At 49.9% G+C, this 27,311-nt stretch overlaps 1 protein-coding gene and 2 long non-coding RNA genes across 6 annotated transcripts; 2 read left to right on the top strand and 1 right to left on the bottom strand.

Annotated features, from left to right (window-relative positions):
* Window positions 1-244: 244 nt before the first annotated feature.
* On the top strand, window positions 245-22,113 carry sptb (spectrin, beta, erythrocytic). 3 transcript variants are annotated; one of them, XM_068339659.1, is made up of 37 exons: window positions 245-431; window positions 2,756-3,027; window positions 7,564-7,715; window positions 7,802-7,975; window positions 8,672-8,769; window positions 9,657-9,737; window positions 9,825-9,940; window positions 10,019-10,131; window positions 10,206-10,393; window positions 10,538-10,655; window positions 10,827-10,985; window positions 11,101-11,403; window positions 11,480-11,630; window positions 11,718-12,588; window positions 12,665-12,802; window positions 12,884-13,643; window positions 13,783-13,985; window positions 14,705-14,795; window positions 14,877-15,023; window positions 15,663-15,929; window positions 16,001-16,225; window positions 16,306-16,395; window positions 16,468-16,758; window positions 16,843-16,973; window positions 17,051-17,255; window positions 17,328-17,551; window positions 17,628-17,778; window positions 17,863-18,107; window positions 18,295-18,433; window positions 18,671-18,755; window positions 18,833-19,029; window positions 19,116-19,198; window positions 19,320-19,383; window positions 19,469-19,722; window positions 19,809-19,982; window positions 20,568-20,610; window positions 20,943-22,113. In XM_068339659.1, exons 2-37 carry the CDS (start codon window positions 2,880-2,882, stop codon window positions 21,135-21,137), a joined length of 7,074 nt encoding a protein of 2,357 aa, XP_068195760.1. In that variant the 5' UTR covers window positions 245-431; window positions 2,756-2,879; the 3' UTR covers window positions 21,138-22,113. The 3 variants fall into 3 exon arrangements, with proteins under 3 accessions (XP_068195760.1, XP_068195762.1, XP_068195763.1); XM_068339661.1 differs by lacking the exons at window positions 245-431; window positions 2,756-3,027 and adding an exon at window positions 3,905-4,524; XM_068339662.1 differs by lacking the exons at window positions 245-431; window positions 2,756-3,027 and adding an exon at window positions 5,422-6,024.
* Window positions 22,114-23,125: 1,012 nt separating this feature from the next.
* LOC137610815 (uncharacterized) lies at window positions 23,126-24,139 on the bottom strand. Its single transcript, XR_011038547.1, has 3 exons — window positions 23,999-24,139; window positions 23,853-23,923; window positions 23,126-23,324 (listed from the first exon to the last, which is right to left on the bottom strand). It is a non-coding gene; the product is annotated as an uncharacterized lncRNA (long non-coding RNA).
* Window positions 24,140-24,159: 20 nt separating this feature from the next.
* Window positions 24,160-26,063, top strand: LOC137610816 (uncharacterized). Of its 2 annotated transcripts, none has more exons than XR_011038548.1 (3): window positions 24,160-24,292; window positions 24,836-24,941; window positions 25,479-26,063. It is a non-coding gene; the product is annotated as an uncharacterized lncRNA (long non-coding RNA). The 2 variants fall into 2 exon arrangements; XR_011038549.1 differs by lacking the exon at window positions 24,160-24,292 and adding an exon at window positions 24,299-24,604.
* Window positions 26,064-27,311: the final 1,248 nt, after the last annotated feature.

The following is a 27,311-nucleotide window of genomic DNA, read 5'->3' as shown; positions in this document are numbered from 1 at the left end:
TTTTACATTCAGGCCTGATAAATAAAATTAAAAAAAAAAATTAAAAAAAAGTCAATGTGAACGGGTGATGTCACGTGACGTGACAGGTGTACCCGCGCTGCAGCAGCGGGCGTTGGGTGGGTGCGAGATTAGAACCCCGGGAGGGAGGGGTAAAGAAGAGGAGGAGGAAGGGGGCGACCATCAGAAGGGCCTCTGCCATTTACAGTCACCAGCTCACGCCAGGAATGTTCCTGCGTGAACTTTATTTTTAACCTCGGGGGGGGGGGCGGGTCACTCGCTGGCTTTCGGGAATGTCCGCGGAGCGCGCGACGCCTTCAGTCCCTCGTCCCCGCGTGTCGCGAGCCGCCGCTGCGCTCCCCAGGTGGGATTCTGATTGGTTCACCGGCAGGGAGAAGATAAAACAGGTCGGACCGGACCGCGTCCAGGAACGGGTGAGTACAACCGAACTTCCGTCATTGATCCGGGCCCAAAAGTTCTGTCCCGGCCCCGGAGGCGCCCCCCGAACCACCTGTTGGACCGCAGTCAGACGTGACGTCGTCGTTTTTCAACCACCTTAGAGTTCCGTTACTTCACGAAATGTTCAAATTCAGCTTCGTCTCGTTAAATTACTTTTTTTTTTTTTTTGCTGTCGTTGAAAAGTGCGCAAAGTGACGTCACGGCGCGTGGAGAAGTGCGCAGATACTTAAATGCATTAAATTGATAGTTTTTATAAAAAACATTAAAAGCAGTAAAATATACTGTGAATAAAAGTAGTGTAGTAAAATTAAAACGGTGTCTGCAGAAATATTTACTGCGTGTAAAAGTATTTTGTTGCTAAAGTTACTGGGGAGACCAGGGAGCTGTTGTGACGTCATCGAAACGCAAACATTTGCATTTAAACGAATTTTAATTTCTTTCTATGCGAAATCAGCTAGCTGGGGATGCATGTAGTACACACACACACACACACACACACACACACACTCAACAGGATGATATTGAAAAGCAGCTAGTAGCGTGTTAGCAGCTAACTCAAATAAGCCAATGTCTTCAGATTGGGGACACATGAGGTCAACAGGTCAGATTTCATTCGTCCTTTTTGGGGTCCTTTTCTGTCCTGGTTCTTGGGGTCCCCGGGGCAGAGGTCGTGTTAGTTCACACTTCAGGTGTGTTTTAGTTGTGTCTGGTCCATCCATGATGATGTCATATCCATGGAGAAGTCCTGGGACCGTTAGCGGAATGCTAACCTGTTTTCTGCCGACATTCCTAAACAATGTCCTCCTCCTCTTCCTCCTCCTCCTCCTGACTTATGGGAGGTGTTGATTGGACAGGGGGGTCCATCATACCTGTCTCTAAGGTAGACCCGTCACGCTGTTAAAATCGCAGCTCCAGGTGAGACACACCTGGCTTCAGAGGGGAGACGGACCTGCACTCTGATTGGCTGACGTCATGTTGACACTTCCTTGTCTCCGGGTTGACGTGGCGTGTCCGGATCAACGTCGCTCAGGAACCTCAGATTGATTCTTGAGGCTCCGCCTCCTGCCCCAGAGCCTCTCGCCGTCTGAAGGAACGAACCACAGGAGCAGGAGAAACGTCGCTTCCTTGTTCCCCTTAAAAGGAGTGTGTGTGCAGATGTGAGTGTAAACACACTCTGGGACGCCTCCCAGGATGGGACTCTTGAGTCAAAACAGGGAGTCACGGGCCTCATCGAGAGCAACGGCTCTAATCGATGCTCGGGATGGATCCCGTATGACTCGTCTGAGGAGCGTTATGACTCCTCTGAGGAGCGTTATGACTCCTCTGAGGAGCGTTATGACTCCTCTGAGGAGCTTTATGACTCCTCTTAGTCCTGCTCTTCATCCGATCACAGTGTGATGGAGGAGGTCATGTGACCCAGGTTTGTTTATTTTTAAACCCTGAAGCTCCTGGCTCTTGTTCACCAGCTCTAACCGGAGACGAGGTCCAGGCTCCGCCCTCCTTTCCGGGGCCCCTCCCTCCTGTCTGGCGACAGGGACGTCAGCTCATGGGAGGTTGGGGTCCGGGCTGTGTGTGAGGCGATAAGGGGAACCCCGGCGATAGGTGGAGCGTCCCGCCGCTGATAACGACCGCCTGCACTCGGCTGATAGCAGGAAGTCACCGTCTGAACAGAGAGACTCAGACCTGCAGCTGTTAACGCACTAAAAGTTCATTTTCATAAACGTTTCGTTTTATTTTGCATCTTTATTTCACCACAACAACTTTTTTTCATCAAACTTTAAGAATCAAATCCCCTATTATTTTATTCCACGTTTTATTTTCTCCGTTCGACCCCGATTCCCCAACTTTAGCATCATGCTAACAGGAAGTGGTCTTGAAAACTGAAGATTCTCTTTCAGCGTTGACGCCAGGTGAGGCCACGCCCCCTTTTTTCTACTTTGTAGAGAAGACGAAGAAGAAGTAGAGATGGGCTTCCCTCCTTGCACACACACACACACACACACACACACACACACACACATGTGTTATGAGGAGGTGGCATCATTGGGTTTCTTGGGGTTGGGGGTTGCCCCCCCCCCCACAGTGAGGTCCGATAAGGTGGCTGTGGCGCTGCCTGATAGGACTATCGGCGCGGTTCAACCGCCATCCCACGCAGAAAACCTGCCACCAAAGGCGCTGACACACACACACACACACACACACACACACACAAAATGGAAGTCAGGAGGTTCACGTGTGTGAACACACACCTGAACACACACCTGGTGGGCGTGTCTTAACTCCTCTCCTGTCTCCTCAGCTCCGCCTCCATCGCTTCACGGCCTCCCGCTGCATCGCTTCCCAAACGTTTTCCGAGCACCTGAGGCCTGGCGTCCCCTACCGCCGCCGCCGCCCCTGCCCCAGCCGCCGCGCTGGCGACCGCCATGACGTCGACCACGGACTTCGACAACGCGGAGATCACGCAGCAGTACAGCCACATCAACACCCGCTTCGACCTCTGCGACGAGGAGCTGGACAACGACAACAGCTCCGCCCGGCTGTTCGAGCGCTCGCGCATCAAGGCCCTCGCAGGTGAGTGTGTGTGACGCCAGTATATATGTGTGGGGGTGTGTGTGTATGTGTGTGTGTGTCCGTCCTCTCCACCCCCCCTCCCTCACCCGAGCAGCTGAGGGTCTCCACACCCTCTGGCACCGCCGACACATTGGCGGAATTCTGAGCGTGAGCCGTCTGGACAGCTGCCCCGGCTGGACATAGTCCACATCTCTGGCATTCCTGGTGGAGCTGTGACCCCACCTGTGTGGGGGGTGGGGGTGGGGGCGGTAGTAAGGGAGGGGGCGCGTCTGTTGGAGTTTTTTTAAACATCTTCTGAAGGGGAGCCGAGGGTCAGAGCGACCTCCCGTCAGAGAAAGGAGCTCCAAACAGGAAGTCAGCTCGATGGAGGAGGAGGGGCTTAATTTATTCATTTATTCAAAATCGGAATATTTCATTCGTCGCGCCGTGAATGGAGAAAAAAAAAATCCAAACCCAAACTAAACAGAATGTGGAACCAACAGATTAAAGGAGGCGGAGCTGGAGCTGGCTCCTCCCCCCGGCAGCAGCATCTCTCCTGTCTCTTTAAGCCATCAAGGCTCCTGTGTGGGTGATGCTGCGTTAGCATGTAGCGCTGATGCTCCTGTAATGCAATCAGTGTTTCCTGTCAGAGGGAGATGCACAAAGTGAAGGTGGAGAAGTGAATACTCACCCCCCCCCCCATTACACCACTCCTCATCCTCACCCCCCCCACCACCACCACCACTCCCAGACCTGAAGCACGCACGTTCAAGCATCATTAGCGGAGGAAACGTGATGTCACGGCTGTGTGGGAGGGGAGCAGATTGTTCGCATGGAGAGAGAGAGAAGGGAGGAGGAGGAGGAGGAGGAGGAGGAAGGAGCGTGAGAGGGAGAGGAGGACAGAGAGCCAAGAGGAAGAGGAGAGAGCGTGCCAAAGCTCCAGGCTGGTTGTATTTGGGGGGGGGGTCACCATGAGCAGCCCGTGCCTCCTGCGCGCCGCCCCCATCGGCCAGCCCCGGCTCAGGGAGGTCAAGATCAGCCTGAAGGCCGGCGGCAGGGAGACGGCGGCCCGGAGCGGCGGCGGCCCCAAGGAGCCAGCCGGACGCCCCTATGCCCCCCCGGAGAGGGACGCCCCTCTTTCCCGGGTGGGCATGAGCAGCAGTCGGAGCAGGAGCACCCCGGCGGTCCATCGGGCGCAAAGCAGGAAGTCGGCAAGAGGAAGCGGGAAGCAGCAGGAGCCCGAACACCGCCCGGAAAGGAACGGCACCCTCCTGCACATCCCGCTGGCACCCGCCGGACTCGCCCCCTTACCCTTATCCTCCACAGCGTCCTCCTCCTGCACCCCAAAACGCCAGCGAGCGCCTCACTCTCCTGCCCCGGCCCCCACCTCCTCCTCCTCCTCCTCTTTCTCCTCCTGCCCCCCCGGTAGGAGCATGAGGCGGGGGCGCTGGCTGAGCTACAGCACCTCCAACATCTGCTTCAACTCCATCCTGGACGGACGCTTCAGGCAGCTGCAAGGTATGGGGGGGGGGGTCCTGTGTGTGGGGTCAGGTCGGGTCAGGGGGGGTCGAGTCCGGACAGGTTTGACCGTGATGTCAGCTTTGGATCCTCTCCAGTTTCTGGTCATGTGTGTTTGTTTTTGCTGCTCATCCTGTGTTGGTTGGTCTGGTCTCACCCTGATTGGCTGAGCCTCATCATGTGACTCCTTTAACCTAGCACCTCTGGATCAGGATCTGGGATCTTGATCCAGAGAATGGTGGAACATCAGGAACACCTCAGAGCGCTAAAAGTGAAAAAGTGATCCAGAATCCATATTCTGTTCCCACCCACCTAAAGATCATGAGCTCCGAGACCCTCTGACTAAACAAACAAACAAAAACAGGAAAACACAGATATTGGATGTTGGAAATATAGAAATAATAAAAAAACAAAAAGTTTGCTTTTTTTTTGCTGTTACTTAAAAAGTTGTGGACGGACTGAAGCAGCTTGAGCTGAGTTAGTTAGTTTTTTTAAATTTATATTTTAAAAATGTTGCATAAATGTGGTTTAAATCGAGCGGAATCTGTAGAATCTTCCTCTTCTTATTCTCTCGAGGTCACATGACTCACATCATCCAATAGGAAACATTTTAAAGTTCAAGGAACAACTTTTGAGGTTTGGTAAATGTTCAAATAAATCACTGTTTTCTATGGGAGAACCTGAACAGAGGCGTTAATGAGGATAATAGAGAGAATTCCCTCAGAGCCCGGGGGGGTTAAATATAAATGGTTGTAATTTATTTATTTTCTGGAAGCTTTGCCCCAATTGTTCACTGAGTCCACTTTGAATAATTCATCTACAAACTCCTAAAAAGGTCGAGATGTTTTTCCGTTTCCTGCTCGTTGTGTTTCGCTCCGTCAACAAACAAACTCAGCATTTTTCTTCTGTTTTTAGCCTCCCTCTGTTCCTGTTGGCGTTTTTGATCGTAAAGACCTGACGGGTGAACTTTTCCCTGCATGCATCTGTGAGGTTTGTTGTCGCAGTGGATTTCTTGTCTGCTTGCGCTCGAATTCCCTGATGGCCGGAGTGCATTAGCGAGAGGAAGAAAATGGAGGCGACGCTGCAGAAAGACAAACACGGTTTGCTTTCCTGCTAGTTTTATCGACAGACGATCCATCGGCCAATGGCGTTTACAGGATTCATATTTATCTGATAGTTCATCCAATCAGCACGCTGCATGGCAAGGAGAGAAAGTTTAACCTTCCATCAGGTTTTCTTTCTAGAGATATCCCACTCCCAGAATCTGAGTAGATGTTTGCAACTTCAATGAAATGCTTTTATTTTGGAAGTTGTGACCTCTCACACCACAAACCAGAATGATGGCTTTGCTGGTCCAGCAACCGACAGGTTCTCCTGCTGTCCGTCTCAGAATGGATGAGGTTAAAACCTTCTGAAGCCTCTGGACAGTCACACTCCTTGTTGAAGTTGGGGACATTGCCCTTGGACTAGTCGATTGGGTTCCACCAGGTAATCCCTGAGGTATGGAACCAACTTCCTGTTCTGCTTTCGCTGTGTTCTTTCAGATTCCCCCTGTTCTTTTGTGTTGGGTTCATTCCGTCTTGAACGCTAAAAATCTCAAGACTCTTTTCACTATTAAATAGCATGTTGCTAAGGAAGTCCAGGCAGAATCTCTGGCTGGCTATATGTTGAGTCTAATGACAGGAAAAACTCAAAGCTAATGCTAAGTCAACACACTGGTCTCTCCAGACCGAAATATTTGCATAGTAATATTAGATATACATGTAGTTGTTATGTCTGTTGACATTTTTAAGTTTGCTAAAGTTACAGTAGAACCTTGAGATATGAGTTTAATCCGTTCTGTGACTGAACTTGTAAGTTGAATAAAGAGATCTGGTCTCAGCTGATGTCGTATCCATCCACCAACACATGGGAAAGAACGAGATCCGGTCTCAGCTGATGTTGTAGCCATCCGCCAACCAGCGATGGTTTCCTGAAGCTCGACTCGTATCTCGGATTTTGCTCGTATGTGGAACAAAGATGGCTCGTATCTCCAATATCTTGTAGCTTGAGGTACTGCTGGACTCTTTCTTTTCTGTTTTCCAAATGAAGATGATCTTAAGGCAACTAGAGTTAGCAAGCTCCGCGATGCGCAGTCAATTGTGACGTTTGAGTCAAAATATTTGCCTGCTTTACTTTGTGCGTTGGCAGCCTCCTGGACAGCCGGGCGGATTAAACAGATCCATGACTCAGGGAAGCAGCAGCACTGGGTGTCGGACCAGTGAGGGCTGACAGTGGGAAACACAGATCGGGCTTTATACAGGGAAAATCCATCAGCATGAATAAGTGATGAGCTCTCAGATAGTGGATGAGAGGTTAGAGAGTGAACGCATGTGGAACAGAGGAGTGTTTAGTAAGGCTTGTACAAAAGACGTAAACGACACAGGACTGTCTCCCGCTGTCCGGTCAGTGGGGAGGGATACCGTCAGTGGGGAGGGACTAGCAGATACCGTTTGAAGGCTTATCTTCATGTCAAACATTTATTCATGAGAAATGACAAGAAACCTCAAGAAGCTAACGGTGAAGCTATGAAGTTATGTAGTCATACATTATTAAGAGTTAAATGGATCATGTGTTCTAATAAAAGTCTCTGTTGGTTGGTTGGTTGGTTGGTTGGTTGGTTGGTTGGTTGGTTGGTTGAGCGAATGGTTGATTGGTTAGTTGTTTATTTGGTTGGTTGGTGTATTGGTTGGTTGATTGGTTGATCCGTGGAATGTCTGGCTATTTGTTTTATTTGTTTGGTTGGTTGGTTGATTGATTGGTTGCTTAGTTGGTTGGTTGATTTAGTGATTGGTTGATTGGTTAGTGGTTTATTTGGTTGGTTGGTGTATTGGTTGGTTGGTTAGGTGGTAACAGTCACCCCGTCATATGCGGCCATAGCGGCCTGGTATTTACAGATTATTCTAACTTCACCGTCTATAATCCAGAAGAGACGTCCACAAACTGACGTGTCGCCTGCTGACATCATCACCACAGATCTTCTCTGTCTGAACCCTACAGATGAGCGTGAAGCGGTCCAGAAGAAGACCTTCACCAAATGGGTCAACTCCATCCTGTCCCGGGTCGGCTGCCGGATCTCTGACCTCTACCTGGACCTCCGGGACGGACGCATGCTCATCAAACTACTGGAGGTTCTGTCTGGTGAACGGCTGGTGAGGACTCAAACAGGACCGTTTTGCTTCTCTCTTCCTGTTGTTGTTTGTTTTTCATCCCTCTCTACTTCTATTCCCTCCTGCAGCCTAAACCCACGAAAGGCCGGATGCGTATCCACTGTTTGGAGAACGTGGACAAGGCTCTGCAGTTCCTCAAAGAGCAGAGGGTCCATCTGGAGAACATGGGTTCCCATGATATCGTCGATGGCAACCATCGCCTCATCCTTGGCCTCATCTGGACCATCATCCTTCGCTTCCAGGTAGAGATGGAGCCCAAAACTCATCCCATCACCAGACCAATAGACTCGATTTACAATTACATCATGATGTGGCTTTCATGTGATCCCGATCGTGGTGGAAATAAGAGCTTCTATAAGTTCTACCAACATGGCAACCGAAGTTGTTCCTGTTCCTTTAGGTTCCATCCATTTCTACCTACTGTTAGAAGCACATCCAGAACATCGTCACACGTCTGTTTGACTCTTTTATCATTCTGGAGGGGCCACATATTTATTTTTAATTTGACAGCAGGACTGTTATTTTTAGACATGTTAGTTCAAACAACGTGGCCTCCTCCATTATTCAATAGAAATAGAAGAAAAGAAACAGGAAAGAGAGATCGGTGCTGTCAGGAGCTTATCTGTTGGCGTAAACCAGGACCAAAGAGGGCTAAATTTAGTCCCCCTCCCTCGTGTCCCATCACCGCTCTAATTACTGGCCCAGTGTGGGAAAGTTTCTGATAGCAACCCCCACTTTATGAGCAGAACCTCAGGTATGGATTGGTGGGAATCCAGTATATTCACAATAAACAAGATTAGATTTGAATAAAAACCTCGTAATCTGTTTGTAAGAAGTGATAAATGAGCGTTTAAATAGATAAATCCATTTCCACGTCGGCTTCCTGAACGATTCCGGTTTGATTTAGCCGGGTTTCAGCTGCGCCTCTTGTTTATCAGATCCAGGACATCGTCGTGGAGACGGGTCAGGCAGACCAGAAGGAGACGCGCTCGGCCAAGGACGCTCTTCTTCTGTGGTGTCAAATGAAAACTGCGGGGTGAGTGGGACGACTGACCTTTAGCACCAAGCTGTCCTTTAAGAATTCCTGTTCCTCTTCTGAGCTCGGCTGTAAATGTTTTGCAGGTTAAAAATACACCTTTGTGTCGTTTGACTGACCTTTACTTTGATCAGGAGGAATATATATATATATGTATTTATTTATTTATTTATTTATTTATTTATTTATTTATTCCATTTTCATAAAATAACAGTCTGAAATTCTAGAATCTATTTGAACCTAAAAGCATAAAGTATGAGTTTCTCCAAGAAATAGTTGATCTTTTTAAAAATGCCTGCTATGTATTGAACACACAGTCAGAGAAAACAACTTTTGTTTAGCATAAAGTCAGTTGAGTCAAGTCAAAGCTGATCAAATCAATTTATCAGCATCTTTACTGTTATAAAATAAAATATTAAAATTATTAAAACATTACAATATTAAAATAATATTAAAATATATATATAATATTATATTGCATTCATTCAATTTGTGCAAAAAGTAAGTCAAGCTTGAGGTTAGCCCTGTTTTTAGTCCTCAAGCTAACAAACTACTGGCTTTAGCGTTATGTATTTTTTTTTATATGAATGAAAACTAGTGAATAAATTGAGCTTTAGGGTTAATGTTTATTTTATTGAGGTGCCAGTAGGAAAGTCTTGTTGTTTTGGGCATCCTCTTTTTCTAGCCTTCAGGCTAACCAGAGCTAACAGGCCGCTGCTGGCTGTGGCTTTGTATTTCCTGCATAATCATGACAGTGACATTTACTTTTATTTACTTCCTCATCTCATAGTCTTTTGAGTCTTTGAACACTTTGTGAGGAAGTCGCTGATTTAAAGCAGAACCCGTTCCGATCCGTGGCCCACGCTCACTGGCTGCTCTTGTTTCAGGTATCCCAACGTGAACATCACAAACTTCACCACCAGCTGGAAGGACGGGATGGCCTTCAACGCTCTCATACACAAACACCGGTAAGAGACGGATGTCCAGATCCACTCTCAGCAGCTCTGAAATGTAAACACTCATCTGCTTATTATCTCTCCATCTCTCCCTCTCAGGCCGGACCTGGTTGACTATAACACTCTGAAGAGGTCCAACCCGACCCACAACCTCCAGAATGCCTTTAACGTGGCGGAGCAGAGGCTTGGCGTGACCAAGCTTTTAGATCCAGAAGGTGAGTCGCCGATGGTGGTTCTGCTCCCATCATGCACGCCTGGACGTTTCTGACCTCTACGTGGGTTTGTTTTTTTAGATGTGTTCACCGAGAACCCAGATGAGAAATCCATCATCACGTATGTCGTGGCGTTTTACCACTACTTCTCCAAAATGAAGCAGCTCGCCGTCGAGGGCAAGAGAGTCGGAAAGGTGAGAAAGAAAGAGGGCGCCGCACCTGTTTAAGTCAGCTTCCCTCACGCCTCCTCTTCCACCTCCTACCTCAGGTTCTGGACCACGCCATCGAGACAGAGGAGATGATCGATAAGTACGAGACGCTGGCGTCGGACCTGCTGACGTGGATTGAACAGACCATCATCGTGTTGAACAACCGCAAACTGGCCAACTCTCTGAGCGGAGTCCAGCAGCAGCTTCAGGCCTTCAACACCTACCGCACCGTGGAGAAGCCCCCCAAGTGAGTCTGGAAATGAAGACATTAACTCACGAGTAAAAGCACAAAGCATTAGAAAATGAATAACTGAGTTTAATCATAACAGACTTTAATGGGAGGCGTTCACTGCTGCAGTAAATGTGAATCCTGTGTTCGTGTGACGTTCAGGTTCCAGGAGAAAGGAAACCTGGAGGTGCTGCTGTTCACCATCCAGAGCCGCATGAGGTCCAACAACCAGAGGGTCTACACGCCGAAGGAGGGAGCGCTGGTGGCCGACATCAACAGGGTGAGAGGGCAGCACTGTTTTACCTTTCACCTCACGAGTGTGTAACCAGCATCACGAGTGTGTAACCAGTGTCACTAGTGTGTAACTAGCATCACTAGTGTCAGAGTAACCAATTGTGGGCGTGTCAGCCCGCCCCCTCTGAGGCGTCTCCCTCTGATGGTGCGTTTGCAGGCGTGGGCGCGTCTGGAGCGGGCGGAGCACGAGCGGGAGCGCGTCCTGAGGGACGAGCTGATCCGGCAGGAGAAGCTGGAGCAGACGGCCAGGAGGTTCGACAGGAAGGCGGCCATGAGGGAGACGTGGCTGCTGGAGAACCAGAGGCTGGTGTCTCAGGTGAGGCTCACAGCCAGAAGGTCGTGGGTTCGGATCCCCCTGAGGACCCGGGTCTGCATACATGATGTGTATTTGAAGTAAAGATCCAGACATTTCCCATCTGCCCCCTCCTCAGGATAACTTCGGCTACGACCTCCCAGCAGTGGAGGCGGCGAAGAAGAAACACGACGCCATCGAGACGGACATCTCCGCCTACGAGGAACGCGTCAAGGCCCTGGTGGAGATCTCAAAGGAGCTGGAATCTGAGCGCTACCACGACGCCAAACGCATCGACGTAAGGAAGGACAACGTGCTGCGCCTGTGGGACTACCTGCAGGAGCTGCTGAAGGCTCGGGGGACTCGCCTGGAGAAGAACCTCACCCTGCAGAGGATCTTCCAGGAGATGCTGCACATCATCAGCTGGATGGACGACATGAAGGTGCAGAACTGGAGAATATGAAGCGTCCCAAAAGCGTTTGTTTTGGGTCACTTCACTGTTTATTTCCTCTCTTCAGGCCCGGCTTCTGTCTCCTGACTTTGGGAAACATCTGCTGGAGGTGGAAGACCTGCTGCAGAAACACACTCTGCTGGAGAACGACATCGCTCTGCAGGCCGACAGGGTCCAGTCCACCAGCACCGCCGCTCTCAAGTTCGCCAACGGAGAGAGTAAGTACTCATTTTTTAATTTCTATCTCCTGAGATTCCAGAAGAAACAATGAAATGCATAGATGTTCGTTCTTTTATTTCCCCCAGCCTACAAGCCATGTGATCCCCAGGTGATCCGTGATAGGGTGCAGCACCTGGAGCTGTGTTACCAGGAGTTGTGCGCGCTGGCGGCTCAGCGGAAAGCTCGCTTGGAGCAATCCCGCTGTTTCTGGAACTTCCTGTGGGAGGTGACGGAGCTGGAGAGCTGGATCCGAGAAAAGGAGCACATCTTCTCCTCCCTGGATTACGGCAAGGACCTGACCAGCGTTTTGGTCCTCCAGAGCAAACACAACGCCTTCGAGGATGAGCTGGCGGCTCGTCGCGCTAGCCTGGACAATATCATGGCCGAAGGAGAGAAGATGATCCAGGCCAAACACTTCGGCTCGCCAAAGGTGGAGGAATGCATGGACGACATCGGCAGACAGTGGCAGCAGCTGGAGGAGCTGGCCGACTTCCGCAAGCAAAACCTCCAGGACACCCAGAGGTTCTTCCAGTTTCAGGGAGACGCCGACGACCTCAAGACGTGGCTCCTGGACGCCAAGAGGCAGATGAGTAGCGACGACGTTGGTCACGACGAGTTCACCACTCAACGGCTCCTGAAGAAGCACAACAACCTCAAGAACGAGGCCATCAAGAACGGCGCCAACATTGACACCCTGTCCAGGCAAGCCAACGCCCTACCAGAGGAGCTGCAGAACACCCCCGACATCCAGAGGCGCCTGAAGGACATCAAGGACCTGTACATGGAGCTCATGACTCTGGCCGACCTGAGGCAGAAGAAGCTGGACGACGCCATGGCGCTCTACACCATCTTCAGCGAGACGGACGCCTGCGAGCTGTGGATGGGTCAGAAGGAGACGTGGTTGGTGGGGTTGGAGGTTCCTGACAATCTGGAGGATCTGGAGGTGGTTCAGAACAGGTATCCAGGAACCAATCAACGCGAAAGCTCATGTTGGTTCTTCATTGGTTCTAACGGAGCTTTCGTCTCGTTTCAGGCTGAGCATTCTGGCTCAAGACATGGCCAACGTGGCATCCAGGGTAGATGATGTCAACAATGCTGTGAAGCAGCTGGAGGACAGCCGCCACCCCCGCACCAAGGAGGTCAAAGACTGTCAGACGAGACTTAACACCAGGTGGGTCGCCGAACTATGTCATGGGCTTTCAGCTTCAACTGTTTTGGGCGTTTGTAACCTCAAGCTTTGAACATCTTCCAGGTGGGAGGCCTTCAAGGCCATGGTGGAGGAGAAGAAGAGGAAGGTGGACTCCGCCGTCAGTCTCCACAACTACGGGCTGGAGTGTGACGAGACGGACGCCTGGATCCGAGACAAAACCAGAGTCATCGAATCCACGCAGGACTTGGGCAACGACCTAGCCGCGGTCATGACCATCCAGAGGAAACTGTTCGGCATGGAGCGAGACCTGGCCGCCATCGAAACCAAGCTGAACTTCCTGAGGAACGAGGCCGACCAGCTGGCTGAAGATCACCCGGAGAACGCTGATGACATCCTGGCTCGCCGACGGGCGCTAGACGCCGCCTGGGACGCCTTGCGGAAGACGCTGAAAGACAGAGAGGACTCTTTAGGTGAGGTGAGCAAGTTGCAAAACTTCCTCCAGGACATGGACGACTTCCAGTCCTGGCTCTTCAGGACCCAGAAGGCTGTGGCCTCGGAGGAGACGCCCGCCACGCTGCCGGAGGCAGAGGAGCAGCTCAGCCTTCACGACGCTCTGCGAGAAGACATCAATAACCACGAGGAGGACTACCACCGCGTCAGGGACACCGGCGCTAGGGTCACCCAGGCTGAAGAGGACGACCCTCAGTACCAGCAGCTGGAGCAGAGGCTGAAGGGGCTGGACACCGGGTGGTACGAGCTGCAGAAGATGTGGGACAGTCGGAAGGGGGTTCTGGACCAGGGTTTGGGCTTCCAGCAGTTCATGAGGGACAGCAAGACTGTGGAGGCCGTCCTCAACAACCAGGTAGAGTTTGAGTGGTTGGTAATGACGGGGTTGGAGATGCTGCAGGCAGTATGGAGAGAATGCAGCAGGGGCGGTTAGCGCCAAGCATGTTTCCGGTCCGGGAGTCTGACTCGTACCTCCACCTTGTCTTTTCCGGCAGGAGTACACCTTAGCTCATGTAGACAAACCCGACACCTTGGCCGGAGCGGAGAAAGCGTTGAAGAAGCACGAGGACTTCATGAGCACCATGGAGGCCAACGAGGACAAGATTGACGGCGCGCTGCAGGCCGGACGGCAGCTGGTGGACGGCAACAACCTCTACGCCGGGAAGGTCCAGGACAAGATGGACTCGATCCGAGACCGGTGAGTCAGGCGGTTCCATTAGGTGTAGAAATCTATGGGGACATTTTTAACAGGAAGTGGTTTCAGCCAGGTTTGGATGTGATCATGAACAGATTGAAATCTTTGAGTTAGCTGCTAACTGCTACCATAATGTCACACCTCCATCCTGTCCAGTCGTCTCACCTGAGACATCGATTGGTTATTGGCTCAAGTCACATGATGATGTTTTTAAGCTGGTACCCCACTGCCCCACCCATCAGATGGCCTGACTCCGCCCCTGCATCCGATTTTTAAGAGCATAACTTCAATAAAAATAGATTAAATTATAATTTGGAATTATTTTACCTACTAAACTTTAGATACTTGTTTTATTTCCAGCATCTGGTTCATGATTTAAATTCCTCTTGAATGTTTCGAGTCCCTGATCTGGGATCAGGTCTGTCCTCCTTCTTAGCTGTGAACCAGGTTCCGTATCCCTAAATCATTAATGTCAACAAGATGCAGCAAAGAGGGCGTCGGCCCATCATCCCACCTACCCCCATACCCCCCACCCCCACAGCTGTAATGGATATCGATCTCCGCCTGCAGCTCCTGTTGGCCGAGCAGCAGACCTGTTTCAGGTTACTGTTCCAGGTTCTCCTCAGAGATAATCCTGTTACTCGTCCATCGGAGGTGTCGGATGAACGGGTGGAGGATGAAATCAGTGTTTTTCTAGAGATCTTCTCTGTTCTGACCTTCAGGAACGTGAAGAACAAAAAAAGAGCCCAGGAGGTGTCAGAGAAGCTCAGAGACAACCTAGCCCTACAGCACTTCCTGCAGAACACCCAGGACGTGAGTTCACCCTCAGATTGCCCAATCAGCGCTTTAACTCATACTTGTTTAACCTTCCTCTTTCTCCTCCTCTTCCTCCAGCTCACTCTGTGGATCAACGAGAAGATGCTGACGGCTCAGGACACGTCGTACGACGAGGCCAGGAACCTCCACAGCAAATGGCTGAAGCACCAAGCCTTCATGGCCGAGCTGGGCGCCAACAAAGACTGGCTGAACAAAGTTGACCAGGTCGGGATGGGGTTAAACACAATCAACCTGGGTATTAACATGTTAGTGAACCGCCACTCACACCAGGTGTGAGCAGGTAGTTTCTGTTCCTCACTTCTGATTGGCTCACTGCGTGGCTAACAGTGAGCTAACAGTGAAAATGGTCGATTGATTGGACGTAAACATTTCCAAGGTGAAGGAGTTCATGTGTTTGGTATCCCATAAGAGACGACTTTAGAATGTTTTGTTACTTAACAACTGTAATTACTTTTGGTCAAATTATCATAAATTAATGTTAGAATAAACATCTGCAGATCTAAATCTGGACTATCGTTATTTCTTTTGGAGTTTTTCTCCATTTTTCAAATCACATCTGATATTTTTTTCTCTTTTTTATATGAATTTAAATTAAATTTAAATTAAAATAAAATAAAATTTAAATGAATTTACATTTTTAAAATTGAATTAAGTAGATATAATTAAATATAGATAGATATATAGATATAGTTAAATAAATATATTAAATAGATATATATATTAAAATGGATAATTAAATAGATCTAAATCTGAACTATTGTTATTTCTTTTGGACTTTGTCTTCATTTTTCAAATAACATCTGATATTTTGTTCTGATTTTTTTTTACCCGTGTTTCTATCAGGAGGGTCAGGAGCTCAAAGAGTCCAAACCGGAGTTCTCTCCCATCGTGGACGAGCGTCTGGCCAAACTTCACGAGCTGTGGGACCAGCTGGAGTCCACCACGCAGGAGAAGGCGCGGCTGCTGTTCGACGCCAACCGCTCGGAGCTGTTCGACCAGAGCCTGGCCGACATGAAGAAGTGGCTCGGCGAGCTGCAGCAGCAGCTCCAGGGCGGTGACGAGGAGGTCAAAGACCTGACCAACGCCAACATCCTGCTGAAGAAGCATCAGGTGTGTGTTCGGGCGGGTCGTGGCGTGAATTTTGACGCCGATCTACATCCTGACTCCTGGTCTTCCTCCAGATGATGGAGAACCAGGTGCGTGACCGCGGGCGCGAGCTGGAGGAGCTTCAGGACGCCGTCAGGAAGCACGGCGGCGCCAGGGAGGACCAGCCGGAGATGGAGGCGGAGCAACAGGCTCTCCAGAGGGACTTCCAGCAGCTCCTCACGCCGCTGGCCCAACGCAAGGGCAAACTGGAGGCCGCCAAAGCGGTCCACCAGTTCTACAGGGACCTGGCCGACGAGCTGGTGGGTGGAGACGGGTGGAGACGGGTGGAGACGGTGAAGAAAGTGTGAAAAACGCTCAGCTGATGTCTTCTCTTCTCCAGCTGTGGGTGGAGGAGAGGTTGCCCCTGGCGACGTCGCGGGAACACGGACACAACCTGCAAACAGTGCAGATGCTGCTGAAGAAGAACCAGGTGAGAAGCGGTTGCAGGTGGGTGGACGTCAAGTGACATCGTCACGACATCATCGTGATGATGTCACTCCAGACGCTGCAGAGGGAGATCGAGGGCCACCAGCCTCGCGTCGACGAGGTGCTGGAGCGCGGGAGGAGGATGGCGGCGGCCGCCGGCGCCGAGGGCGGACCGGAGGAAGGGCGGATCGAGGAGCAGCTGAAGGAGCTGGAGGAGGCGTGGGCGCGGCTTCAGGAGGAGACGGCCAATCGCAGGGGGAGGCTGAGCGGCGCCGGCCTGGCCCATCAGTACTACAACGACGCCGAGGAGGCCGAAGCCTGGATCGGCGAGCAGGAGCTCTACATGATCGCCGACGAGAAGGCCAAGGCGAGCCAATTAGACATCGCCGCCTCCCATCTGGTCTGTCGTGTCGTTTCTGCTTCGTGACGTCTTCCCCCCCCCTCCCTCCAGGACGAGCAGAGCGCCATGCTGATGCTGAAGCGTCACACCGTCCTCAAACAGGCGGTGGACGATTACACCGACTCCATCCGGAAGCTGGCCGACCGCGCTCAGAAGATGTTCGCCGAGGATCATCCTCAAGGGTTGGTGCTTTTTAGAAACGTCCCATTTCAAGTTCATCATCATCACCATCATCATCGTCGTCTTTGTTCTCCTGCAGCGAGGAGATCATCAGGAGGCAGGGCCAGGTGGAGAAGCAGTACGCCGGGCTGAAGGAGCTGGCGGAGGACCGCAGGAAGAAGCTGGACCACACCTTCCATCACTTCCTGTTGAGCCGGGAGGTGGAGGACCTGGAGCAGTGGATCACGGAGAGAGACGTGGTGGCGTCGTCTCAGGAGATGGGCCAGGACCTGGACCACGTCACGGTAGAACCCGACGTTCACGGCGGGTTACAGGAAGGGGATGAGTTGACCGAAAAACGCTCTGTTTCTGCTCAGCTTCTCAGGGATAAGTTCAGGGACTTCGCCCGGGAGACGGGGACGGCGGGTCAGGAGCGGGTGGACCTGGTGAACCAGACCATCGACGAGCTGATTGAAGCCGGACACGGCGAGGCGGCCGCCATGGCGGAGTGGAAAGACGGCATCAATGAGAGCTGGGCCGACCTGCTGGAGCTGATCGACACCCGCGCTCAGCTGCTCACCACGTCCTACGAGTTGCTCAAGTGAGACGCGCGCCTCGGCGACGACGTCCACTAGAGGGCGCCGTGCGTGACGCATAACGATCGTCCTGTCCTTCAGGTATTTCGACGATGGGAAGGAACTGGTGGCTCAGATCCACGACAAGCTGGAGGAGCTTCCGGACGACGTTGGCGAGGACTTCAGCAAAGCCGAGTCATTCCATCGGATGCACGCCGCCTTCGAGAGAGACATCACCGCCCTGGGGAAACAGGTACCTCGGGGCGGGATGGAAGTCACCAAATATGACTCAAATTTTTCAAACCTAACCTGGTTTTGATATTTCTCCTTCATCCAGGTCCAGCAGTTCCAGGACACGGCGGCCCGTCTCCACGCCCAGTACGCCGGCGTCCGAGCCGACAGCATACGCGCCACGGAGCGGCAGGTGGTGGAGGCCTGGAAGGGGCTGCTGGACGCCTGCGACGGACGCAGGGCGCGGCTGGAGGACACGGCCGACAAGTTCCGCTTCTTCAGCCTGGTGAGAGACCTGATGGCCTGGATGGAGAGCATCATCCAGCAGATAGAGACACAGGAGAAACCCAGGTGAGCCCCGCCTCTTCCTGTTTGTGTTATTAATCCTTATTTATAATATTTATTTCCATTTACACCCTTTATTTTTGCAAACTATCCCCTTACGGAGAGATAAGACGACGGTGTTGCAGTTCCAGCTGCGGCCAGCAGAGGGAGATGATCCTCCTACCTGTGATCCATGTGTTTCCTGTCTCCTCAGGGACGTGTCGTCGGTGGAGCTGCTGCAGAAATACCACCAGGGCATTCGCTCGGAGATGGAAGCCCGGGCGGTGAAGTTCGGCGACTGCACGGCGCTTGGCGAGGCGCTGCTGACGCGTAAACACCGAGACTCCCCCGAGGTAAAAATGGCCGCACCTCAGATTAGCGCCTTCATTACATTTAATGAGCTTTCCGGGAGCGGTTTACTCCTTGGCCGGCGCTGGCGGACGGCGGATGAAGGAAAGACTTGGCCGCCATCAGGGAAATATAAAACAAACACTCATTAGAAATGGAAAAAGAATTTACACGACCCCGGTGTGAGTTTGGCGTGGCGTTAATTACCTCACCGCCACGCTAATAGTGCTGATGTGTAACAGATCAAGGAGAAGATGCAGCAGCTGACGGAGAAGAGGAAGGAGATGATGCTGAAGTGGGACGACCGGTGGGACTGGCTCCGCCTCCGTGAGTAGAACCCCACCTGAGAACCGATCCCGGACCGCTCTCTGGAATGGCGTTTAACGTCCTCCGTCATCTTTCAGTGATGGAGGTGTGTCAGTTCGCCCGGGACGCCTCGGTGGCCGAGGCCTGGCTGGTGGCCCAGGAGCCCTACGTGACCAGCAGAGACCTGGGCTACAGCGTGGGCGAGGTGGAGAAGCTGCTGAAGAAACACGAGGCCTTCGAGAAGTCCACCGCCACCTGGGAGGAGCGCTTCTCCGCCCTGGAGCGCCTCACCACGGTGAGGAAGAGGGACGACGACGATGATGACGATGATGAGGAGGAGGTCTGATCAGACATAACCCCCGGATCTCCTCTGTGTTTCAGCTGGAGCTGCTGGAGCTGAGGAGGCAGCAACAGGAGTTGGAGGAGGTCATGAAGGAGGGGCAGAGATCAGAGAAGGACAGCAGGTACAGGCTGGAGATGTGTGGTAGTCATGGCAACGGAGGAAGACTCGGATGAAGCATCGTCTCTGCGGAGTTCATCATTTATCTTCTTCTTCATCTCCTTCTCCTTCATCGCCCCCTGCAGGAGAGAAGACACCGGCTTCGTAGAGGAGTCCTCCCAGTTGTTCACCGTCGAGGAGCAGACCCTGGTCAGTAGTCCACTGATCATGTGACCTTAACTCCACCCCCTCCCTGTTGGAAAGAGAATTCCATTCTGATTTTTTCCGTCTCCAGTCCGGATCAGGACTTCTGGAGGGGGGGGCCGGCGACTCCACGGTTCCCATAGAGTCTGAGATGAGGGAGAGTGGTTCCCTGGAGCTGGAGCCGTCCGTCTCCGTCCTGATGGCGCCGGAACCGGAGCGGGCCGCCACCATGCCCCCGGAGCTCCCGGGGGCGCGGGAACCAATGGGAGCGCAGACGGTGCTGCAGGAGGGAATGCTGGGCCGCAAACACGACGTGGACGGCTCGGGGAAGAAGGCGTCCAGCAGGTAAAGCAGCTGGGCCCCCACCTCATGTTCACCCCCACCATGAGAAGGTCTGAGCCTCTTCCTCTTCCTCTTCCTCTTCCTCCCAGGTCGTGGAACAGCTTGTACTGCGTGCTGAAGCCGGGTCAGATCGCTGCCTATAAGGACGCCAAGAGTTACGGCCACGGCGTGACGTATCACGCCGAGGAGCCGCTAGCTCTCGCTAACGCTAGCTGGGAGGTTCTCGCCAACTACAAGAAGAAGAAGCACGTGTCCAAACTACGGTGAGAGTCTGATCCGATCCGATTTTGGTCCGATCTAACCCGATTAGATCCAATCTGGTCCAATTTGATCCGGTCTGATCCGATCTTGCCCGATCCAGTCCGATCCACTCCGATTAGATCCGATCCAATCCGATCCGGTCCGATCTGATCTGATCCGATCCAATCCGATTAGATCCGATCTGATCTGGCACGATCCGGTCCAATCCGGTCCGATCTGGTCTAATCCGATCCTATCTGATCCGATCCAACCTGGTCCAATCCGATTCGATCTGATCCTGTCCGATCCAACCTGGTCCAGTCCAATCCGGTCTGATCCGATCTGATCTAATACAATCGTATCCGATCCGTTCTGATCCGATCTGACCTGGTCAAATCCGATTCGATCCGATCCGATCTGGTCCGATCCAACCTGGTCCGTTTCCAACGTCTTTCATCTCTGCGATCACCAATTGGCATCATCAACGCTAAGCTAAGCTACATTAACATTTACATCTGTAACGCCTCCTTTAAGCCTGACGCGACGCTTCCTTTTCCCGTGACCTTGAAGTAATCGAGTTTCTCTGATTGTCTGTTTTCCTCCTTCAGCCTCGCAGACGGCAGTGAATTCTTGTTCCAGTGTAAAGACGAGGTGAGGAAAAAACCAAGACGACCTTTTGTTAAAAACTCCTGAATCCCACCACTCCGGAATCTGACCCAGCGGTCGCGGCGGCGTAGCCTTCATACATTTTTCATTAAAAAAAAAAAAATCTCTGTAAGTTGGTCTTCACATGTCAGTAATCTGAGGAGGTTATTTACTGCTGGAGAACCAATGAGGAGGTCATCCATCTGCGAGAGATTTAACCTGCAGGGATCATTAAGTTTTATCGCTGCTCCGTATTTAAAGTTTCATTAGCGTTAACGGACGCCGCGCCTCCTGAGGACGACTTCACTTTGGTTTTTTTTGCGTTTTATTTATTTCAGGAGGAGCTCCAGCGCTGGAGCCAAGCCATGGAGAAGGCCGTCCAGCCCCAGGCGGCGGACGAGGAGGCGTCGGGGCCTTCGGGGCCCAAAGCCCACAGCCTTCCCGCTCCTTCCTCCTCCGCTGCCCTCCCCGAACCCGGCGCCGCCAAGAAAGACAAGGAGAAGATGTTCAGTCGCTTTGCCAAGAAGAAGTGAGAACGTTAAGTCGCGTTTCAAGAGGAGGTTTTTATATTATTTTATTAGGATGAACATAAATATGGTAGTTTAGATTAAAGACGTTTGTTTGCTTGTATTTAAGAGAGACGAAGCACAGGAACGCTCCTCACACTCAACCAAAGAAACCGCCCTCCCTTTAGTCCCGCCTCCATCCTGCCCCTCATCCAATGGCTGACTGTAAAACTGCTGTCGAGGTTGTGAGGAGTCAGCTGATATTTATCCAACACGTTAATCTATGTATTCATAAAAACACAGACACACACACACACCGTTTATGTATCCGCCACTGCATGACGTTAGTTTTACGTTGGATTTGGTGCTACGGCGACGTCCTGAGGCTCACCTGCAGCTCGTCGGCGTCTGAGGAGCGTTTTGTGAAGAAGGTTCCAGAAGAACCAGATGTTGAAGGATCAGATGTTGTCGCGTCACGGATGTAAGAATTCATATTCATGCTGATATCTGAGAGTTTTGGTGCTGATCTATAAAATCCGGATCAATCGGAGGAGACGTACAAGAGCTGTTCGCTTCATGCTAACGAAAGCAGCCAACTAGCAGCGGATAAAAAAACAAACAAAAATCTGGTTTGCTTTTTTATGAAGTTGCATGTTTGTGTTTCATTTTAAATGTTTTTAACTTGAAGTTAATCATGTTTTATGTGTATAAAATGTTTTCCGTGGGACTTCATGAAACGCTCCTCGGCGCTCGTGAAGTTTTTGGAGGTCAAAACTTGACAGGAAGTCCGACCCAAAGACGAGCTGCAGGTCTCAAGGCTCTCGGCTTCCCGACCGGACCAGACCCGACCTGAAGGATCTCCTCCTCCTCCTCCTCCAGCAGTTACTCACCACCGCTTCCCTTTACTCCAATCCGTGGTTTTTAATCTGCATTTTTTACTCTATATGTAAAATATCCAAACATGTTTTGAAAGAATAAACTTTAAAATCCTGAAACGTCACAATTTGAGTTAGTTCATTCACACCTTAACATCCTGTTTTGTTTTAAGAATTAGCAGATTTAACAGATCAATACTCAATATCATGTTAATATGTATATTTAGTATTTATATTCCATATGTTAATATGTATATTTATTATTTATATTCCATACGTTACATATGTTAATATGTGTAAGTTTTTATGTATGATCCCCATCGCTGCGATAATCGTGCAAATTTGCCCACTGTGGGACTAGTAAGGTTTATCTTATCTTAAAGATGAGGAACAAACCAAAAGAGGGGGCAATGCATGCTGGGAAACAGAGTTTTCAAGGTATCAAAATAAATTCTCACTGTAAATTGAAAGCAGGGAGGGCGTGGTCACAAGTCCAGGTACCCACCAATCATCTAAGCAGACATCAGCAAGGAGGGCGTGGCCAGGAGTCCGGAAATGCACCAATCATCTGAGCAGACTTCAGCAGGGAGGGCGTGGCTAGGAGCAAACCAATCACAAGCGAGCGCACCAGGTCAGAGAAAGCCAGAAAGACGAGATGCAGCCCCCACCGAAATTAACCCCCCCATCGGTTTTAATTACTAAAGTTTCTTTTGTAAATATTGAAATATTAATTTCACCCATTGGGGGGGGGGTGTCAATAAAGTTTAAAGGGGCCCCATTATGAAAATCACACTTTTTCAGGTCTCTACATATACATAGTGGTCCTCCCTAACCCGACCAACTCCTACAGTCTGGTAAACTACTGTAGGCACAACGTGTGTGTGCTAAACCTACAGTACCTACTGTAGGTACAACGTGTGTGTGCTAAACCTACAGTACCTACTGTATGTGGCGTGAGCGGAGTATGGGGTGGTGAGGAATACCGGAATTGAGTCGACAACGCCACCTGGGGAATTGCACCCCAGGAAATCCTAAACTCAGATTGATCACACAGGTCCGTTATACCACTGGGGCGAGACTGTTTTCCATTAAAACAGATTTTTATTAACAAAAGAATTAAAATAATACAATATGTGGCACACACCAGTTATGCCGTACTATAGGGTGAGCACTGGGGTCAAAAGGAAATAAGGGCTGGGGCTCCAGGCCTACCAAGCGGCAGGGACAACCAAAATCAAACGAATCACCCAGTGACACTGCACACACTCAAACCAAAAAAAGGGATCGTGAAGAACGCGTCACCACCAAGGATAAAACTGCCGCTGTCAGCCCGCAGCACCTAACAGAAAAGGAAAAACAATTAACACAACAGAACAGCACAAACTGGTGTGGACTAAATGATAATTCACATGATTTATATATACAAACTAATTCAATAAACTAATGGTAAATAACAAAATGTAACAATGAATTAACCAAAATAAGAACAGAACCAAAATAAAGAGCCAAATGAAGAACAAAAGGAAACTCAAAGAGCCAAATAATCCAAAATCAAATGTGCCATACTTCAACAAAATGGTTAAGAGGGCCAGTATGAAATAAAACCAGTATAAAAGGGCCAAGACTAAGCCATTATAAAAGGGCCAGGGCTAATGAGAAGAGCCAGGGTAGCAGCGTGGCCCAAGGAGTAGTGGTCCGTGGTGTCCTGTAATGGCCAGCGCGCCGCAAGCACAGCACACCCCAGGCAACGGGAGGATGTGCGTCTCAAACACGCCTGGGGTACACAGCCTGGGATTTACACAGATGTTAATGAGCTGGTGCGTGGAAACACAGCAAACGAAGGCGGACAAAGCGCAAACTAACATACCAGAGCGGGCAGGTAGACAGACGCACTGAGACGCACAGCCCCTCTCCCTCGGCCCCCGACAGCCAGCCACACTGGAACAGGTGGAGATCGTGTCACCACAGTGCGCATTACGCACCCACAGGAGGAAAAGATGGCAGGGTGCTTACCTGGGCGAGACGGTTGGGTACCTAGGTGGCGACCACACGACAGGTTCACACCACCCAAATGGGAAGCCGTCTGGGGAAACTGAGCTGCCGATGCCACGCCAAACAATTTGCGGCCACGCTGAGCCACAAACACCACGGGAGCGCATGAGGAGCAGGAGAGAGCGGGCGCGACCGCACGCACCTGAATATAACGGTGTGCGTAGCACCGCCCCCCCATCAGTGCGCCACAGCTGTGCGTAAAAGGCTGGCACAGTGCCAAACAGTGACAGGGAGGGAAATAGCCTCTGGCTACATGTAGGTACAACGTGTGTGTGCTAAACCTACAGTACCTACTGTAGGTACAACGTGTGTGTGCTAAACCTACAGTACCTACTGTAGGTACAACGTGTGTGTGCTAAACCTACAGTACCTACTGTAGGTACAACGCACCAGAGTTGGGCTCACATTTGATCTGTTTTCTTTTTGTCGGTTAGCATGAATGAAGTCATGCTATGCTAGGCTATGTAAGGAGGTCTCCTTTGTTTCGCGTTTGCTTATTGTGTGTGTGTTCGTGCACTCCCACACGTGTGTGCGTGCTGGAACTACAGTATAAAGCTAAAACACACAGTAAGTTGGTCTCATATTTTCTTTTCTATTATCTGTCAGCATAAATAAAGTCAGCTAATGCTAGGCTAAGTAGTGAGTTGTGCTTTGTTTCGTATTGTGTGTGTGCGCACGTGTTAGTCGATTGTTTGTTGGTCGTCATAGCGACAACACACACAGGTCTGTCCTCCTTATCCAATATCAGAACATTGGTGTCCTGAAATTAGTGTCCCTCTTCCTTGTGCATCCTTTCAGCCCACAGCTTCAAGGGACGTGGGGGGCCAAACTGACCCAGTGGACACCCATCCTGTTGGTACACAGCTGTCCTGCAGGACTCTTCATTCCCACTATTGAAGTAAAGGTATGTACAAGTCATATTCCATACAATGTTTTAATAAAAATGGTTAAATACACTAATTTTCTAAATATAGTTGTCTATAGGTGTTAGTGAATGCACATGTGTTGATAGTAGTTCAGTAAAAAATAAGTGTTGTGTATTAGAATATTCCAGCAAGACAGTCAGTGAAGACTTTAGTATAAAACATTTTGAGACAGATTCATGTATGTCATATATTGTTTTGGCTCCTTATTTCGTTACGTTTGGTGTACCCCTCTACAAGATCCACGTTCCAAAGGCTTTTGAAGGGACAATGAGTCAAACCTCACAAGAAAGGGCCAACTTTCTGTTAGTGTTGCAATATTTTAATATTTCAAACAAACATGTTTTGAAATTCTGTTGGTAATTGTTCGCACCAAAACACAGTGAAAAGTAACCATACAAATAAATAAATCAGTAACAAGTACCAGGATGTCTTTTGAACACAATTTTTCTAAACAAAGAAATGAATCTAACAATATCAATAACAGTAAAGATCTATCTTTGTGTTTTATTGAACAGGTTTTGTAGCTGACATGTTGGACCTCATATGTGACAAAGTCTTGGTGGACCCTGTGCCATACACAAATGAGATGTTGTCCATTCCTCTCCCCGAGAATCTGTCTGCCCAGTATGAGCGTCCTGACAAGGAGGAGGTCATTGCCAGCTACATGACCAGGTTCAACCAAGACTCAGTCTGAATCCAGCGTAGTGCCCTTTGTCTTCAGGACCACACATGCTGGGATGACAACCTGGATTCTGCGTCCTAAGTAGCCCCAGCACCAGCCAACAAAGGGGCAATAGGCCAGATGTCTGCACCATCTACAGAAAAAGGACACAAAACTATTTCACAACGTTTTCAATCCCGAGTATCACAACTGTTGTTGATTTCCTGATAGGATGGCTGTGTGTTCTCACTATTATTATTGGATGTATTGTTTTATGTAAATAAATGCTTGTATATGTCAACAGAAATGGATTGTGAATACCAAAAAATGTTCAACATGTCTATTAATAAGATAAAAATCAAGGTATCGCAAATACAATATATTAGACTTTGTTGTACCTATATATGTCATGTTACTGCATTAATGAAGGAATGTCTAATGAAGCAAAATAAGACATAACTAGTTTTTATTCCGACATTTTTCAAAGAACGACTTGCCGATGTATTGGTCTCAGACGTGAAGGGCCACACTCGGCCCTCAGTACGTGACCGGCCCTTTGTAGGGTGTACATGTTTAGGCACACAGGCTGGAACCCAGGATGTTGAGTCATGCACAGAACCTCATCAACCTGCAGGCGGCTCCTAACCTACAGTGAAAAACATGGTAAAGGTCATTTAAATTTACAGCTGTAAAAGTAGCCGAATACCATAGAGACATAACTTTGTGGTTTAGCTGTGAGCTTGCTACTTGTATCTCCAAAACAGATGTTTTCTGCTTCTGTTGGTATACATTCAGTGTCCACAGGAACACCTGTACAACAGGTGAGGACACCTGTACAACAGGTGAAGACACCTCAAAATAGAGTAGATAAAGGCATCACTGCAATATGGCTACATCATTTCACCATTAACCTGGTGTGATGGTAGCAGGTGTCAGCTCCGTGTGTCTTGTCACAGAGGACTGCCTCAAATATTGATCAGCTTAGTAACGGGTTAAATCAATGTGATGGAAAAATAAAGTCACTTAGCCGTGAGCAGGAGCTAGCATTAGCCACATGGTAATAACTATCAGAACCACCATCAGACTTCACTGTCACTTATAGAAATACAGCAACTTTTTAACAGTAAACACATCTGTACACATACTAAACACATAATAAGACATACGACATTATTACTGTGATGAGAGGCGGGAGTAGAAGCTAAAGTAGCTACCGGACGATGCTAACGTCCTGTGATGACGTAGGTTACACAACAAAACAACACAGAACCAACTAAGTACCGTTCACACGGACTAACCATTCAGAAACATCCTGCTGCGGCCGCACAGTCGGTGTTTCTTCTGGGTCCGACTCAGGGTCATAGATGTACGCCGTAAATGTACGTCCTCCAAACGCCATAATGCTAACAAACGTAATTCCGGTCAGTGTCCCGTTAGCCTAACGCTCTACGTCAGAGGGGCGTGGCCCAGGTGAAGGAGGCGTGGCCCAGCGGAGCTCATTAACATACTGCAGCCGGAGGCCTGAAACGAAGCGTTTTGTGAGGAGCTCAGATGAGCGGTTTTGAAAAGCTGATATTTAGGACCACAGATCACTTTAGGTCAGAATATTTGGAATACAGTCTAGTTGGACATCTGGCAGCTGAATGACATTAAGTTAAAAATACATAATATGGGACCTTTAATAGTT

Source organism: Antennarius striatus, chromosome 17 (genome assembly GCF_040054535.1).
Source record: "Antennarius striatus isolate MH-2024 chromosome 17, ASM4005453v1, whole genome shotgun sequence".
NCBI lineage: Eukaryota > Metazoa > Chordata > Actinopteri > Lophiiformes > Antennariidae > Antennarius > Antennarius striatus.
The sequence above is the reverse complement of the archived record's forward strand: the minus strand, read 5'-3'. Positions and strand labels throughout refer to the sequence as shown.

Coding starts and splice junctions, on each gene's coding strand:
- sptb (XM_068339661.1), top strand. CDS start 3,978: ATGAGCAGCCCGTGCCTCCTGCGCGCCGCCCCCATCGGCCAGCCCCGG. Junction 11,631..11,717: donor CAAGTTCGCCAACGGAGAGA/GTAAGTACTCAT, acceptor TATTTCCCCCAG/CCTACAAGCCATGTGATCCC. Junction 13,644..13,782: donor AGGCCGTCCTCAACAACCAG/GTAGAGTTTGAG, acceptor CTTTTCCGGCAG/GAGTACACCTTAGCTCATGT.